The 18,319-nt window shown below is 52.5% G+C and overlaps 1 protein-coding gene across 6 annotated transcripts in view; it reads right to left on the bottom strand.

Annotated features, from left to right (window-relative positions):
* Positions 1 to 18,319, bottom strand: part of ACOXL (acyl-CoA oxidase like) — a 371,290-nt gene that overhangs the window by 51,980 nt on the left and 300,991 nt on the right. For all 6 annotated transcript variants that reach the window (XM_089326093.1, XM_089326094.1, XM_089326095.1 and 3 more), the window contains one exon: positions 11,938 to 12,008. In XM_089326093.1, coding sequence (XP_089182219.1) covers positions 11,938 to 12,008 — 71 coding nt within the window. The remainder of the gene's footprint in view (positions 1 to 11,937; positions 12,009 to 18,319) is intronic.

Here is an 18,319-nt window from a genome sequence, read left to right as displayed (position 1 = left end):
TCTGCCTGTCAAAAAAAAAAAAAAATGTCTCAATGTAGGCAGAAATAATGTTTACTGTGCTGAATCTTCCAACTGATGATTATGGTATGTCTTTCATTTATATAGATTACTGTAAATTTGTCTAATCAAGCACTTTGTAGCTTTTAGCATACAAGTCCAATACATGTTTTGTTAGATTTATATCTAAGTATTTCTTTGAGATATTGTACTTGACTTTTTTAAAAATTTCTAAAATTTTTTTGAAATTTGTGTTCACTGCTAGCTTATAGATATATACTTAGTTTTTTTAACACTGACCTTGTAATTTTTCTCCCTCCCTCTTCCCTTTAAAAAAGATTTATTTATTTATTTTTCATTTATTTGAAAGGCAGAGGAGCAGAGAGAGGGGCAGAGACAGACAGACAGACAGAGATCTTCCATCTGCTGAGTCACTCCTCAAATGGCCACAGCCAGGTCTGGGTCAGGCCACATCTAGGAGCCTGGAACTTAATCCAGATCCCCCATATGGGTGGTAGGGGCCCAAGCAGCTGGCCATCTTCTGCTGCCTTCCCAAGTGCATCAGCAGGAAGCTGTGCTGGAAGCAGAGCAGCAGGGCCTCGCATGGGCCTCTGGCTTGAGATGCCGGTGTCACAGGCGGTGGCGAAACTCATTGCACCAGGACATGAGCCTCTCCCTTACCTTCGTTTTTTTCTTTCAGATTCCTGGGGATTTTTCACACAGACAACCATACCATCTACAAATAGAACTGGTGTTTTTCCCCTTCATTTCTGATCTAAATGAATATGCCTTTTATTTCCGTTTCTTGCCTTATTGCACTGGCTAGAACTTAGGGCACGGCACTGAATAACAACTGCAACATCACAGTCCTTGTCTTGGTCTTGATATTGGAGGAAGACATTGACTCTCGCACCACCGAGTATAATGTTAGCTATTTTGCTTTCTAAAATGCTTTCTATCAAGTTGAAGAAACGCTACTCTCTTCATAGCTGTCTGAGAGTTGTTATAATGAACAAGCGTTGATTTTGTCAAATGCTTTTTCCATAATCGATATAATAATGTGACTTTTTGCTGTTTTTCTTGTTAATATGGACGGTTAGATTGATTTGTTTTTGAAAATTGAACCAGCCTTGCATGTTCAGAGTAACACGTATACATCTTTTTATGTACTGCTGAATTCTGTTATTACTACTTTGCTGGGGTGTTTGTGTCTGTATTCATAAGACCCATTGCTCTGCAGTTTTTATTTTTTGCTGTCTGTGTCTGACTTTGGTACGGGAAACACTTAGCTTCCTCACACGCACTGGTCTGTGTTCCGTTCTCTTCTGCTTCCCGGAAAGGAGTGGGCAGAATTGTTGCCCGTGGTTTCCTAATTGTTTAGCAGGATTATCCTTTGACAGCATTTGGGCCTGGAGATGTCTTTCTCTGGAATTTTTCAACCATGAATTTAATTTACTTCCTAGTTACGGGACTATATCCAAGTAACTCGAGGCCTAGGACTGTTGGCTCTAAGTTGTCGCCTGTATGTGTGTGGAGCGTCCCATTGTAGTGTTGCTATCATGGCAATGCTCACAGCCGCCACGCCGAGCTCCTCAGTCCCAGTCCTGACGTTGGCGGCTTGTCTTTCTTTTTGTTCATCTAGCTAGACGGTTCACACTTTTATGAATTTTTTAGTGGATCTAGCTCTTTTGTTTTAATTTTTCTGTTTGTAATTTCATTGATGCTTGCTCTTAACGGTATTATTTACTCCCTTCTGCTTCTTTGAATTTATTTTGCTCTTTATTTTCTGGATTATGGAGGTGAGGGCTTAGGTTACCGCTTCGCAGCTCTCAGCACTATTTCAGCTGTATTTCACCCATTTGATACACTGGCTTTTAATGTTCATCCTGTTTAATGTATATTTATGTCCTTTGAGATTGTTTTTAAACATTTTTTGGGGCTTCCTTATGTTTCAAGTTTTCTTGGCTTATGTTCCACAGACACTTGAGAATAAAGGCTGGTGTTTGGCACAGCAGCTTAAGACACCCCCTGGGATACCTGTGTCCCATATTGGAGCACAAAGATTTTCCCAGAGGTGAAAAACATGGTATCAGGAGATCCAGAAAAGCTGGTGTGGGCTCCCCAGTGCCTTCATGCTGACAGTTCCCCTGGCATTTAATCCAGAACAAATTTCCTCCCTCCTTGCTTTCTCCCCACCCCCCATCCCTCCCATGTACCACAAATTTTCCTGGGTTCTGGGAGAGGGAAGGAGTACATCTAGGAAATGATTTTCTTCTATCCCAGGTCAAAGGTGATGTCCCTGATGTTCTGTGTTGGTTTGGTTTGTTTTCCAGTAAATATCTGAGCATTGTAAAATGAACCATCAGGAAAGCAGCTACAGGTCTGTAAGCGCTAGAGGAGTTCAAGCAGGTGCACAGCAGGGATCCCCAGGTGCAGATGTTTCCAGGCTGTCATCAGGCCACAGCTGTGGGTGGCTGTGACCCAGGAGCTGTGCCCGTGTGGGCGCTGGGCTTGCGGCCCTCACCAGCCCACTCCATGTGACTCCCCGTGTCACTGGAGTGCCAACACCCCCTTCACCGTGTGCTGGAATCCTGGCCTGGACCCACATCCTGGAAGCTGCTGGTGGAATTCCTCCATACTCCGGGCACTTCAGCATCTTGATCTCTATTTAAAAGGGGAAATGACAAGTCTTGGCCAGGCCCTGCGCTCTTCTCAGTGAACTTTAGTTACCAAGGGCCAAATTCCACTCTTGGTTTCCTACACAGGACTTGCACCAAATCTTTCTACTTTTCTTTTGTGACAAGTGATGTGACCTCCCCTGTGACTATCTTCTGAAGCAACTGCAGTGAACTCTGCACCTTGGAGCTGCATACAGAGGGGACGGGCGCATGTCCAGGGAGAGAGGCTCCCCGGGAAGTCCCGTGCTAGATGCCCAGGGGCAGGAACCCTCAGTGGGTTTTCCCCCAGGCATGGGGCAGCTCACTGCTTTTTCCATCCCTGACACTTCTGCTTCCTGACAATTCTCCTCTTGGATGTTCATTTAGATGCTGGACAATGAAGTGTCCAGGGGGAAGGGCAGGTGGTCACATCCACCCACACTGCTGCCCATCGGTAGGATCACATAGGCTGCTCTTGGGTTAGCGGCCACAGGCAGAGCGTGCTCCTGATGGCATGTGGACGGGAACCATGTCGGTCCCTTCCTCCTGATGGGAGAACTTTGTTGGCTGGACAGTAAAGTGCAGGCTCTCCAAACAGCAGAGCAGATCCTGTTGCAATCAGACAGGAAATGCCCCTGCCTTTCTCCCTCTAAATTCCCATCACCCCTTCTCCTCTGTCCCTAGCCTGGAGACCATGCTCTCAGATCAATTCTGGAGCAACTATTAGCTGGTGGCGGTTTCTGCTGCATTCCATCTCAGAGACACCTGACTTCGTGGTTAACTATTGAATACCAGAAAGTCTTCCAAGCTCTGGAAGTAGTACTGAATACCGCACTTTCAAGATAGAGGATGGGGTTTTGGCATAGTGATTAAGATGCTACTTGGGATGCTGCATCTCCTATCTGTCCAAGTTTGAGTCTTGGCTCTGCTCCTGATTCTGGCATCCTGCTCATGTGTACCTTGGGAGGCAGCAGGCAATGCTCAAGTCATTGGGTCCACGCTACCCACGTGGGAGACCTGGATTGACTTCCCAACTCCTGACCTCAGCCTCATCAGCCCTGGTATTTGCAGACATTTGGGGAGCGAACTAGTGGACAGGAGCTGTCACTTTGCCTCTCAAATAGATAAATAACTAAATCTTTAAAAGTTAGCTACAGGTCAGTTGAGTATATGCCTATAGCAAGAGTAGGAGCTTTTGCAACTGCTTCTTGGTTTATATTCAAAGGAAATGGAGTCAGCATATGAAAGAGATACCCGCCCTCCCATGTTCACTGCAGCACCATTCACAACAGTCAAGACATGGAAACAAGCTATGTGTCCATCTGCTGATGAATGGATAAAGAAAACGTGGTACATACACATAATGAAACATTATTCAGCATAACAAAGAATGAAGTTCAGGCATTTGCTGCGAAACAGAAAGAGATAGAGATCATCACGTTACACAAACGAAGCCAGACACAGACAGAGAAATAGTATATGTTTTCCCTTACCGGTAGAAGTTTAAAAAAAAAAAAAAAGGTTATCTGAACTTAGAATAGACACGCCTGTAGGCTGAAGAGGTGGGGAGAGGGAGGTTGGATAACAGGTGCCCATACACAGGCGGACAGCAGTAAGAGGTTCGGCTGTTTCAGGCACAGTGAGGTGCGTGGAACTCACAGCCACACCCTCTCGAGGGGTTGGAGAGCTGCAGGAGAGAGCTGCTGCTCCAAGCGTGCGGAAGGAGGAGGAGGGTGGCTGCCGGGGCAGGTGGGCTTATCCAGGGTGCATGTATTGAAGTATCGCACCGTAGCCCCACAACAATTGCTTGTGAATCAAAAGTTTTTAATAAAAAAGAATCGAAGCTTCTGGATGAGCCTCCCCGGGCAGCAGCTGCCCGAGTCCCCTGTTTTGGCCGCCCACTCTCGAGTATGCATCAGTGCACCTGAAACGCTCTATAAATGGAAAACCCAGCTCACGACTTGTCACATCAACACCACCGGCCAGCACAGCGGAACCACACAGTTGCTTCATTTCTGCAGAGGCATGGAGGCTTAGCTCAAATGCTACCTGCTCTGGGGAGCCCTCCCTGAACCCACCTTCCCTCCCTTTCAGCACTGGTCCACTGCAGGGGGCCTGCTTCTAGGAGTTCAATCGCAGGTCTGTCTCAGCGATCCATCAGGGAGCTACCTGAGGGCCAGGGCCAGGTTTTAGAGATATGCTCCCCCAACCAGTGCCCAGCAGAGTGCCTGCCGTGTGAACTGTGGACTTATCATGGAGTGTCACATTCAACCATGCAATACCTATTCGTTTGACTTAAAAAGTTGGTCCTGAGGCCGGCACTGTGGCTCAGTGGGTTAAGTCACTGCTTAGGGTTCTGACATCGCATATAAGAGTGCTGGTTCCACTCTGCTTCTGATCCAGCTTCAGGATAAGGTTCCTGGCTCCCAGCTTCAGCCTAACCCAGACCTGGCTGTTGCAGCCATATGGGGAGTAAGCCAGCAGATGAGAGACCTCTCTCTTTCTCTCTCTGTGTTGCTCTGCCTTCCAAATGAATACATCTTAAAAAAAAAAAAAAAAAAAAGTCCTATGCACCAAAGATTCCTTTCCAAAGTTCAAGTGTCACTGGAAGGACGATTGTCGCTAACAGTGTGGTTTGAGCTGAGCCCTGCAAAACCAGGGCACAAGTTGGTACTTGAGGGTTGACCTTGAGCAATGAAGGGAGGCGAGCACTCCAGGGTCCCTGAAGGCACAGAGGTGCAGGAATAAGAGAAAGGCAGTTGTGGCTGGAAGAGCCGAGGTCTGAAACTTGACCTCTGTGCCACCAGTGGCCCTTTTCTCTTAAGGAGTGTGGGTAAAACATTAAGACACGTTCCTGGCCAGCGCCACGGCTCACTAGGCTAATCCTCCGCCTTGTGGCACCGGCACACCGGGTTCTAGTCCCGGTCAGGGCGCCAGATTCTATCCCGGTTGCTTCTCTTCCAGGCCAGCTCTCTGCTGTGGCCTGGGAAGGCAGTGGAGGATGGCCCAAGTGCTTGGGCCCTGCACCCCATGGCAGACCAGGAGAAGCACCTGGCTCCTGCCTTCGGATCAACGCAGTGCGCCGGCCGCAGCACGCCAGCCGCGGCGGCCATCGGAGGGTGAACCAACGGCAAAGGAAGACCTTTCTCTGTCTCTCTCTCACTGTCCACTCTGCCTGTCAAAAAAAAAAAAAAAAGACACATCTAGTGAGCCAGGTATGAGTATGAGGAGGACATCTCCAGGCACGGCACAGGCCTCGGTCAGCACTTGTTGAACAGCTATTTTAGGAATGCTGCCGGCCACACACCTCTTCCTATGTGACTCTCACAGGCAAGAGCACAGTGGGAGACCGGGCGAGGACAGTGGGTAACGGGTGGGTGCTAACGCCTCTGCTCTCCCGCCACCCTCACTGACAGAACCCAGAACAGGGACCCACAACCACTCATCCTGCACTGGATTTGCAAGTGCAGTCAAGCCTCCCTCTATGTGGGAGGTTGATCCCATGACCAGCCCCAGGCGACTGAGCGGGGGCTGGGGGCTTGTGTGGGACACACAGAGGAGGCAGGGACCACGACCAACCGACCGGCAGCCCCTGGGGGTTTTGACCTGAGAAGGGTGGAAGGAAGCCCTTCCCGCCCAGGAAGACTGCGACACTCAAAGCCATGGGACAGAGACGGGCTCCTTGGGCGGGAAAAGGCCCACGTACAGAACCCAGAACCGGAGGCGCGGCCGCCAGCCCCGTGTGTGTGTGTGGGGTGAGAGCTCTGGCAGTTTACCCCTGGCTGCCACGTTTGGTGCTTAAACAGGCTGCCGCCCACGCATCTGCGAAAAGGAAGAGCAGAGCAGTTAGAGCGCAGGAGAGAGGGAAAATCCCCACCTCGCCCGCTCGACAGGGCCAAGTGGCCACCGGGGCCGCGGGGACAGTCCCCTGCAAAGGCCCTGGGGAGCGGCGTCGGGCAGCCGAGGGCTGAGGCCTCCTCTCAGCACTGAGGCCAGGCCGGGCGCCTGTGCCGGAGCCCCAGGCCCACCCTCCAGTGATGGCGGGAGGGGTGGGCCTACTGATGGTGGGGGAGCAGGAGGAGCACTTTGGGAGAAGCGAAGCAGAAAGAATCTTCGTGACAACGGCAATTTAAGAAACACTAGACAGCCAGCTTGCTGGGACGCTGCTGAGGCCCAGGGAGCGAAGCAACAGAGCGGTCATGTGGAAAACGCCCTTTCTCCCCGGCTGGGCCCTTCCCAGGCGAAGGTGAACCCCATGTTTCTCCCCACAGGACCCCCGCAGGCTGGGCGCTGGGCCTTGATGCTGAGGGCAGGCTGCGTCGGCTGAGCTCCGGGGTCCCAAGGGGCGGGGCTGCCTGGAGACTTTCCCGCCAGGAAGGACTCCTGGGAGTCGGACTTGTAAGAACATCCTTCGAGCGAGGGGTGTGCCTGGCCAGCTCTGCTGGCGAGCGGCTGCGAGGGAGGCAGGCCTGGCATCCTCCTCACATCTGCCCAGGTTCCTGTGTGCATCTGGGGGCAGCATCAGTGTTTGCAGGCACTAAGAAGTGCTTTTGCCTGGCCTGGGCCTTGGTAGCTGGCAGCTGTGCCCCTGCAGGCTGCCCTGGGTGGACAGCAGATATGAACTCGGGCGCTGGGGGACTTGGACCTCGTCAGAGCATGGCTGGGATCGCCCTGGGACAGGTCTGCAGGGTGGGGAGCGGAGATCTGAGGTGGTGCACTGCACAAGCCCTCCCTGGGGCTGGTTTACTTATTTGTCTTCCTGGAGGCAGTATGGCTTCTGGTACTGTTTTCTACAGTGAGTAGTGTGTGATGTCCAGTCCCATATACAGAAATGCCGGCCTTGACCTCTAGGGAGAAGCCTTAGGTAAGGTGGCTGCACTAGACCTGCAGCATGGGGGAATGTTCCAGGCGTTAGCTTAGCATCACAGGAGCGGGGAAGGTTTGCTCCAAGCCCACCATGGTTCTGTTGCCTTGTTCCAGGCATAGCATGCCAGCCAAAGCACCAGCAATGGTAGCTCTTGTGTCCCAGCCTTGGAGGGCAGCACTGACGGGGCACACGCTCCCTTGAGCACCTTGTTCACTTTTCTGCTTACCCTAGTGAGGTAGGGAGGCCCGCAGGTGATGGCCTCAGGAGGCCTTAGTCTCAAGGAGGACCCTGCTGGAGTCATGGTCTTCCACCCCAATTGCAATCAGCTGTTGCCAGATGTGTAGGAAACCCCCAGATTTGCAAGAACAAAGTGAGCTGAGAAAACATTGGTCCAAATGCAGACTGACACCAAGAGGCTCACGTTCATGCCAGCGTCCACCCTGAAAAGGGGGTGTAATTTTTAAGAGGAGACCATCATGGTGGGAGTAGAGGCAGGAGAGCCTGGACCCGCGTCTCAGGCACAGTGGAACTGCTTGGTTGAGAACACACACGCTGACCAAAGGCTCCTGTGCACCTGGGCAGTTGTGTCTTATGCTTATCACCTGAGCTGAATTTTTAATGACACTTCTTTCCTTCTCAAAAAATGTTCATGTTTGGAAGATAAACTCTCTGGTCACCATATTCCAGAGGAGAGAGGGAATTAGGGCTGAGAATAAACCCAGACAGAATGTGTAGCATCCGGGGCTTCTGAGTTCCCGTGACAGAGCCTGAAGAGGAGGCAGGTGGGAAAGGCCAGGTGGGTTCACCCCGCAGCACAGTTAGAACCACAGGTGGTTGGAGAGGGCATCTGGTGCAGTGGTTAAGAGGATGCGTGGGGCACCTGCATGCTATATGGAGTGCTTGGGTTCAAGCCCCATGCTCTGCTTCAACTTCCAACTTCCTGCTAATGTGCATCCCAGGAAGCAGCAGGTGCTGGCTCGAGTGGCTGGGCTCCTGCCGCCCGTGTGGGAGACTCAAACTGATTTCTAGACTCCCGGCTTCAACCTGGTTCAACCCCAGATGTTGTGAGCATTTGGAGAGTGAACTAGCAAATAGACGATCTCCTCCACCCCACCCCACCCCGCCTCTGCATTTCAAATAAAAATAAACTAGAAAAAAAATCACACGTGGCCAGTTATGTCTCGCCGCACACCTGCAGGTGTGGACACCGGAAGGGTCTTCGAGCTCACCTAATTTACCTTCTCTGTTACCAGGAGGAGACACAAGACTGAGAGAAAGAAGCCACCCGCCCAGGGCCACACACTGGGTCTCGGCAGGGTGAGGCCTGGAGCCCATTCCCCAGGGACCAAGTTCAAGTGCCTGCTTCAGGACAGGAGAGGGACGACCCTGAGAGGCTGCAACACCGTGGACTTGCCTCCAGCCCTGAGGGGTGGTGAGGACTGGGAAGGGGGAGTGCTGGGATGACAGAGTCGTGGGGTGTGGACTGAGCCCTGAGTTACCGTGAGCCAAGGGCAAGGGGCTCTGCAGGGGAGTGACCCCAAGGCACTGCAGTCACTGGCAAGCAGAACCAGGAACAAGGGGAGAAACAGGTCAGCTCAGAGATGAGAAGTGAATGGACATGTGTGGAATCCAACTATTGTCTGTGGTTCCCAGCAGTGGTGAATTCTGGCCGCCACAGGCCACCTGGAATAGCAGCTGTCTTACTTCTCGGGGTCTCTTCCTGGCTCCTTCACAGGGTTGCCGTGGTGGGAAAAGCATGTCGGGAACAGCCTTGTGCTCTGCTTGGCACATGGGGAAACCGAGTCGCAGAGGAGCCAGCTCTCGCCCGTCTCACAGTGCCCTCGGCCACGGGACAGGGTCCCCAAGCCAGCCGCGAGTGAACATTTCCAGGTCGTGTCTCAGTCTCACCTCCCAGGCGTGTCCTTGGGGGCGGTGGATTCTCCAGTAAGTCTGCTCATTTGAGTGGATGCCCCAGGAAGAAACCCAGCTGGAGGAAATGGAGACCTGTTCTGGTCCCTGCTCTACCACCTGCTGCTACTCAATAGTGGTGCTACTCACTGCTCCTCCCCTTTCGCCTGCTCTTCCATCTCCAAGGTCTCAGCGATGTCCGTTTCTCCAAGTGTGTCTGACCTTGGCTTAACCATGTGTTCCTGTCCCGTGTCTTCCGGGCGGCTTGTGCATACAGCACTCTCATGGATTACCATGACACGTTAGCCCTCAGGTCTCGGCGGCCTTTGGCAATGTCAGGACACGGTAATATGCGTGCAAAATGTAATTCTAAAAACATCATAATGGGCCCTGATCTTTGGTTTTTGCCTCCAATAAGTGCTCACAAGGTTGAGTTAAATAAATCGATTGCGCCAGAGCAAACACAATCAGCAGTAGGTCGGCCCTCATCAAAACACTCTACTGTCACCCTTACTACGTCCTCTCCCATAACACCTGTGACAATCCTGCACCCTGTTGTCACACCACATGGTGCCCTCCCATATGTGACATTAAAAAAAAAAAAAAAAAAAAAAAACCTCATTCGTCTGAAAAAAAATCCTAACATAGTTTCAGTGTCTGTGCCCTCAGCACGTTTTTTGCTCAGTGAAACTTTTTTTGATGGTGCCTGCCCAGATAGCTGCAGATACTGAGAAAGCACCCACAGGCACGGCCCTCAGCTGCTGTCTCATGCGTTCTGCAGAAACCAACAGGGGAGACACAGAGCACTGAATGTCAGGGAAGGGCAGCCGCATTCCAGGACGCCCCAAGCCTCAGTCTTCCCACCCTAGCCCCAGACTGTCTGTTCCTCACTGAATGCAATAGAGAAGCCAGCTGGGGACAGTCTGAGAGTCAGCAAGCAGGTGAGACTGTGAGAAGGAACCTTTGGGTAACATCTCTTTCCATCCACCCACTCTAGATGTGAACAAACTCAGAGAGGAGCTGCGGTGTCCCAAGCTGTGTAACCACAAGGACGCCTAGAAGCTGGCCTGGGGTTACGGTCTCATGAGCTGGCCTCCCCGTCCCCGACACCCCCCCCTTGAGATGCCCACGTAACCCCCAGGTGGAGCTCACCAGTAGCGCCAGGCAGGCCGCAGGGGAACGCAGGGGAGAGACAGACAGAAGAGGAAGGAAAGAGAGAAGCAGATGATGGTGGGAGAAAATGCTGGGCAGGATACAAGAGCGAGCCCAGGTCCTCCTTGCCTTGAACAGAGCGTGAGGTTAAAGGGCCCTGAGAGCTGCATCAAGGTCAAAAAAGACAGCCTGACCTTGGGAGGCCCCGTCCTCAGGGAATGGACCTCAGGGCAGCCAACAGAGAGCTTTGTGTGCAAAACCTCAGAAGACCAGGACAAGCCCATGAGCTTGAGTCTCTACCACTGCCCCCAGGACTCTGATGAATCAGGTCTCCCACACAACCCACCCCTCAGGACCAGCAACACTTTTTTTTTATTATTATAAAATTAACATCACTGAAAGCTTAAAAAAAAACAGACAGACCAAAAATATCACACCTTAGGCAAATGAGTCGAAAATCCCTTAGAGTGACGCCCTATTTTTTTCCACCCATTTCTAAAGTCGGAGGACACCTGGTAAAGAAACCAGGGTTTAGGTAAAGAAATGCAATTCCTGGTGCACGCGGCTTCCTGATGGTGCAGAGCCGAAATGACGTCACGGAAATGCCTACGTCTGAGGTCAGCCCGCACAGTTCACAGGTGAAAACAGGAGTGTCAGTCGTCAGTGGAAAAGTGCGTGTGTGTGTGTGTGTGTGTGTGTTATATGTTTGCATCTTACTGCTTTCTGCCTCCAAGACACAGTGTTAGTTAAATTCACAAGGCTTCTTGCCAGGTTTTCCCACACCTCTGGCTCATCTGCAGGTGTAGCCCAAATCAAGGTTACCCCACGCCTCTGTTCATGTCACTCACAGGGACAGAAAAGAATTCTTACTGAAAAGGAAGTAAGTTTCTCTTCCACTCCAGGGCAAGGAAACTATGACATAAGAAGTGCGTCCCAGCGGTTAAGAAGAACAGTCTAATTGTGTAGCCGTCCCTATGGTGACAGAAGGAGGATGTAGAATCCTTTGTCTTAATTAAAAATAGAGTGGGAGACATGGAATTTGACCAAGCCTCATAAATCTACTAACAGAGTCAAGACTGTCAGAGAAGTTTAAATAGAACCAGTGGGGCTCTCGGGAGGATTAAGCGGAGTCCTTGCTGTAGTTGTCACCCACTCTCCTGTCACTCCACTGCAGCCCTCGGACGTGGCTCTGCTCATTAACCAGCAACCCCCTACCTGCCGATGACAGGTTCATCCCCATGGAGCACAAAATTCAGAGATGATAAATCTACTCCCGCTCGTAAAAACGGAGCTCTCCTTAGGGCAATGGGAACACTACCGGCTTTAAGAAATTCAGTCCTTGAGCTGGTCACCTACCTTTGTTAGCACAGCCCGGTCCTCTGCGTCAGGACAGCGCGTCACCGCCAGGGAGAACTGCTCCAGTGTCACTGCGGGGCAGAAACAGAGGGGGCAAGACCCCCGCTCAGACTCCAGGCGCTGCTGGTCTGAAGGGGACGCGGCGGCTACCACAGACGGAAACAGCATGCTGTCCGTCCTTCCTTGGTGACACTGTAGGGCTCCCCGTTGGTCCCTCCAAGGTAGGTTGGGGCCTGCACACAGCAATGTCTCCACCTGGTCAGCTGGGCTGATTACATCAGAGCGCAAGGCCATTGCCAAGGTCAAACTCCACCCTAACACCCCGGGGGCCATCCTGTCCCCGGAAGACCACACTTTATCCACATTTCCACCACCTGCCCTGGTGCATTTGGCCACATTTTCTATCTCAACCTTTCATCATGATGTCCGTGGATTTAACTCTTCTCTATGTTGGCTCAAAACCTCCGAAATATATGTCTGTCTGTCTGTCCATAGATCCTGATAGATGGATAGACAGACAGACATATAGATCTAGATCTAGATACCTTGAGTCATCTTTCTCCAGTCAACTTTCTTCAGCAGACTGATGGAAGGAAACCCAAGAAGGTTTACAAAAATCATGTTTTAACAATCCACTTAAAACTGATCTTGAGGCCGGCACCCTGGCTCACTAGGCTAATCCTCCGCCTTGTGGCGCTGGCACACCAGGTTATAGTCCCGGTCGGGGTGCCGGATTCTGTCCCGGTTGCCCCTCTTCCAGGCCAGCTCTCTGCTGTGGCCCGGGAGTGCAGTGGAGGATGGCCCAAGTGCTTGGGCCCTGCACCCCATGGGAGACCAGGAGAATTACCTGGCTCCTGGCTTCAGATCAGTGCGGTACGCCGGCCGCGGCGGCCATTGGAGGGTGAACCAAGGGCAAAGGAAGACCTTTCTCTCTGTCTCTCACTGTCCACTCTGCCTATCAAAAAAAAAAAAAAACTGATCTTGAAAACTCCGGGAATGTCAGTCTAGACCATTGACATAAATGTCATTCCCTTTCTCTAGATCCTCAACCAAGCTCTCATCGAAGGCCTGCTTGTCCGAGGGCTGCTTTCATTTCCATCCAAATAAGCACCAGACTACAGATCTTCTGCCCTGAACACGGCTTTGACTTTTCGTTTCATTCTTGACAATGCTTCCACCCTCAGATTTAAACCCGCTTCTTCTGAAAGAAACCAGAGCTTTTCATAACTAACCCACCCTGAGGAGCCTCTTGTTGCTAGCCCGAAAGCCGTGTCCGCTCCACCCGTCGTCACCGCTCACTGCCGTTCTGCTGGGAGCAGTCCCCACTCTCGCCTGTCAGCACCGCATGGCTCGGTCTTCACTTGGACACATCCTGCCATGCAAAAGCAGTCACCTGCCCCAAGCTCCGTCCCAACCTGCACAGACCCCACCGGGGCAGGCAGAGCTACGTGTGGCCTCACGAGTGATGGGCAGCCTGATTCTACTGTTTTGACCCCAACAAATGCTGAATGCTCGCAGAGAATTATATCAGCAATAACAAACTGTCACCAGGAGAGCACCATCGGGGTAATTTCTGTAGTTTCACTATTACCTGTAAACAGCTCGTGGTAAGACATTTGCATTACGGTAAATGACTCGGTGCCATGGTGGCTGCTGTTCGTTCCTGTCTCGTACTGAGTGTTTCTTCCGAGTCTCAGGTTTGGCTCTTGTCCACTCAAAATGCACCCAGCATCAACAGAAGGGTCAGTGTGGCCAGCTTCATGTGTTTGCCCCGATGTGCCTGTCCATCCAGTCTCCAACTGGCTAATGCTAGCATTAATTAATCACAGAGTCCTCATCCACTTAAGTTGCCATCACAGAATGCCACAGACTGATGACTTATAAAGAACAGACATGGGAATGTCGTATAGGTCCGGAAGCTGGGAAGTCCAAGGTGGGCCTTCCAGCATTTGATCTGGCAAGAGTCAAGGTGGAAAGCAGAAGCACAGCTGAGAGCTACATGAAGCTCCTTTCATAGAGACCTCACTTCTGTCCACATGGGAGCAGCCCTCGTGGCCTACACGCTTCTTTAAAAAAAACCTCTACTGACACAGGTGCTCGGCTTTCTTTAGAGAGTGCTTTTCAGGTGGGTGTTTCCTTTGTAAAGGTGTCAGCTCACAGAAATCAACTTGTTTCCTGCTTGCTTCCCTCAGGGGGCCACTCGGTTCTCGCCCTTGGCTCTCTCCTCTCGGCAGCGGCCACCCCACATTCCTGCTGGCACAGAGCTATCTGGACTTTCTGCCCCCTCCCCCGAAACTGTGGGAAAATAAATCTGCTTTCTTTGTAAAGTTCTCCCTTGCTGAGCTCTTGCTGGCTCCAGGAGCTGTGGGTCCCAGATCGCCTGATTGGCCTCTCCTTTGAGGGTGGGGCTCCCCTGTGTCCCCCGACCCCATCAGTGACTCCTTTCTCCAGTGATCCTGCAGCACAACGCGGGCACCCCGACCCCCATCCCCTCCTCTCCCAGTGTGTGACAGCAGCTCCCTGGACTCCCTGTGCAGAACTGTCTGCCACTCCAGGCCTCCAGAGTCCCTCGCCCACCCCTTGGTCACCACATAACTGGGGGATGTTGAGAGGGAGAGAGAGAGGAGAGAGAGAGAGGAGAGAGAGAGAGCACGCTTCATTTTGCATGAAGAACTCACCCTGGCCTTGTTTTCAGAATCAGCCTGGAGGATAAATAGGGACCTTGAACTTCTGGCCAAGTCATAGTCACCGTGAAGGCCCCTGTGCACTGAGGGGTAGTAAGGGGTGTGGAGTGGATGCTTGGGGACTTCCAGGCGTGGATGAGGGCCACAGCTCACTGCCCTGTCCCCAGCCTGCTCTGTTCCAAGGAGTGGCAGAGCCCTGCATGTGTGGCCCTCCCCTCTCATCCTCAGGTCTTGAAGCCCACAGGAATAAGCGGTACTCTTTTCCCACACGTAAGCCCTTGGTCTATGACTGAGTCTCAATGCACTTCCTTCCCCCAGTCCTGGAGTCTTAGCACTTCTCGAGGGCAAGGCCTCCATCGGTCTCAACACTGTCCCCTCTGTGCGGGTCTGCCCTCGGCCTCACTGCTCACGCCCACGGGTTTTGCTCACCCCTGCCCTGGGTCTCCTCCCTGAGAGCAACAGGTGCCCTGAGGCCAGGAGAATTTCCCCCTGGGGAGCCGGGGTGTGTGTGTGTGTGTGTGTGTGTGTGTGTGTGAAGGTCACTCCAGAGCTCCGCCCCTTCCTGGGTGTGCCCCCAGCCCAGCCCAGACCAGCAGAGGCCAAGCCCATGAACATGGCATCAGCACACCCCATGCCCACTGTGGCCACTCTTCCAGGCTCATCCTTTCAAGATAGTCTCCTGGCCTCTCCCCTGCTCTCCCTTCTGACACTGCAGGCCAGGTGCCGTTCCCAAAACAAGCCTTTCACTCTATCACCTCTGCCTTCGAGCACACTGTGGCAAACTTTGGGGTCCCAGTGACACTTCTAGACCCAGGACCTTAGGGGCCAGTGCTGTGGCCTAGTGGGTAAAGCATTCCTGGCTGCCCCACTTTTGATCCAGCTCTCTGCTATGGCCTGGGAAAGCAGTGGAGGATGGCCCAAGTCCTTGGGCCCCTGCACCCACATGGAAGACCTGGAGGAAGCTCCTGGCTCCTGGTTTTGGATCGGCACAGCTCTGGCCATTGTAGCTATCTGGGGAGTGAACCAGGGGATGGGAGACCTCTCTCTCTCTCTCTCTCTCTCTCTCTCTCTCTTGCTCTTTCTCTGCCCCTCTGTAACTCTGCCTTTCAAATAAATAAATCTTTACAGAAAAAGAGACCCAGGACATTGGGGCTCTTCTGCAGCCGTCTGGGGGTCGTGCGACAGGTGCCGGCACCCTGCACTCTCACGGGCTTGTCATGTTCCACATGTATGAGGAACTCATGTCCGCATCTTAGCCCCTGCATCGGAGTAAAGAGGGTCACGTGGCCCTGAAGCTCTGAGCCCAGAGTCTTGTGAGAGGCGGCATTGAAAATGTTGTAAGCAAACAGACAAGTATGTTTTCCCCACTTCTTCGAAATCTGTGAGGAGAGAAATGATTACAGGGTTCTTCTCCTGGCAAAATGCCAGCTTGGCCAAGTCTTCCAGATGGGAACAGTATCGGGGTATCCCTGATGTCCTGGAAGTCTTGGCCCTGGTCGGAGCCATGACAGCTCAGTGTGGCTAACTGCCTGCCAAGTCCCAGCTGTGGCCAGATCCCAAAGTGGGGGCATGGGGGCTTACGGAGGGGCTCAACCCCGTGTGCAGCAATCTGAATCTGGGGAGAGAGCAGCAGCTGCCTCTGTGTCAGAGGGGCGCTGCACACCCCAAACACTCGTGCCTCTCCTTAGGGGTCTTGCCCTCGGAGCTGACTGCTAAGAGGAGCCACCTGCGGGCTTTCATGTAGGCACAAAGCCACCTACCCCCTAACAGAGTCCTCTCAACCTAGCACAGCCAACCTGGTTCCTTCTCTGGAACCCACAGATCCCCCACCCCCCATGAGCAGGGAGGATGCCAGCCCTCAGGTGAACAGGGCATCACTCACTCATTTGTCATGGCCTCAGCTCCCTGGGGCCTCTGTCACCACATCTTCTCCCCAGGGTCATCACCACCAGCCAGAAAGAGCCTTGCCCACGGGACTGTCTCGACCCCCTGCAGAGCCCCATGGAAAGATGACTGGGGAGTGACACTGAACTGGAACTCAGCCGCCACCAGCAGTGTCCCCCAGAGCACTAGGAGAGAGCCAAGAGTGGTAGCACTTGAATCAGGGAGACACTGTCAGCTATGGGCAGTGGCCTGGTTCATGGCCTTGACCTTGATTTTCTACTTCACACTTGGATTTTGCACCTCTCCACTTAACTCTCCTGTGCTGCACTTGGCCATCTTGAGCCCTGTGGGCTTCTCGGCCACACCCACGTCACGTTGTCCACCCGCTGCACAAGGCCCAGCTACATTGGTCCTCTCCTGTGGCCTCACCCTTTCCTCACTCTTGGCTTTTCCAGGGCACTCACGCTTCCACTCGGGTCACTCTCGGGGTCTCGCGGGTGCACCCCACACCTCCCTCCTGCTCCTCCTTCTGCTGGTTGTGCAAGCAGAGCCATCTTCCTGTCCCTTGAATGCATCTTGCCCGGCCCGGAACTCTGTGGGGAACCGCCTGCACCAGGCTCTCCCCCAACCACCTCTGCCCCTTTCATGCTCTCCTGTTGCTGTGGCCTAGCACGGTTCTCTTCCCAGCTCTATCCGGGGCCCCTCTCCTCCTGGATCTTTCATCCCCAGAACTTTGCACGGTCCCTGGCACATGGTAAGCCTTTAGCAAATGCAGGTTGGGTGGAGATGGTGAATGTGGGAGGGAAGAAAGGGGTGCCATGTGGGAACCTTCCCAAGGCCCATGCAGTAGAAGCTAGATTCAGGTTGGTGAGGGTTAGGGGGAGATAGCAGTTGAAAAGCTCCCTCTTGGTGCAGCAGCTGGCACTGAAGAGACACATGGCACGTCTCCACTTCCTCGGGACACCTCAGCTGCATAGTCTGAGTCAACACCCTGGCTCCCGTCCCCAGGACTAGCAGGGTTTGCATGCCTCTTGCAGGAGCGGACAACAGAGTGAACCGTGGTCAGTGGCTCACAGCCGCCTCCGGTCCTGTGCAGCTGAGACTGTGGGCACCTCTGCTGCTTAGGACAGACTGTGGGTGTCTGCTTAAAGTGACCTTTCATCGCAGATATCAGCAAACCTCAACTGCATGCCCACAGTCTGGAATGGGTGTGCATGAAATTTATCTCAAACTGCTCAGGACTGCGAAACAACAAACTATGCACACAGAGAGCACCCTAATAGTCATTGCACCAAGAAATTGTTCTACAGGCCCAGAAACAGCTATTTGGGACTTTTTCAAAAGCCGTTGTTCTGTCCTGATGTGTTTTCTTAACTGCCTTACTTCTCTGGTTCCTGCACCCAGAAGCTCTGGTTTATGGTAAGAAGTGGTGAGAAGTCATATCGGCTACAAATGTTTTTTTGGAGCAGGCTTGGACACAAAATCTCTTTATCTGTAATTATAAAAACCTATGGGAATTCCTCTATTTTCCATGCTGCCATTTAAGAGAGAATATCTCAGTGATATTTCAGGGTCAAAATATAATAAAACCTCAAGAGACAGCCTCCCCAGTGTCCACTGATATGAAGTAACCCCCCACTCCCCACCCCCCAGCTGAGGGGTTCTTGGTGTCAGTGCATGGAGGTGAGGTCCGGGAGAAAAGCCCGACCACCAGCCAATCCTGCAGTTATTTTCCCTAATGTTCTGTGCCACTGGACGCAGATTCCAAAACTCATTAAATGATTCTATCCAAGGACAAATGCTTCTCTTTTCAG

The sequence above is a fragment of the Oryctolagus cuniculus genome, chromosome 2 (assembly GCF_051225735.1).
Source record: "Oryctolagus cuniculus isolate XC-2025 breed Fujian yellow rabbit chromosome 2, ASM5122573v1, whole genome shotgun sequence".
In the NCBI taxonomy this organism is placed as follows: domain Eukaryota; kingdom Metazoa; phylum Chordata; class Mammalia; order Lagomorpha; family Leporidae; genus Oryctolagus; species Oryctolagus cuniculus.
This window is presented reverse-complemented; position numbering and strand designations above follow the sequence as displayed.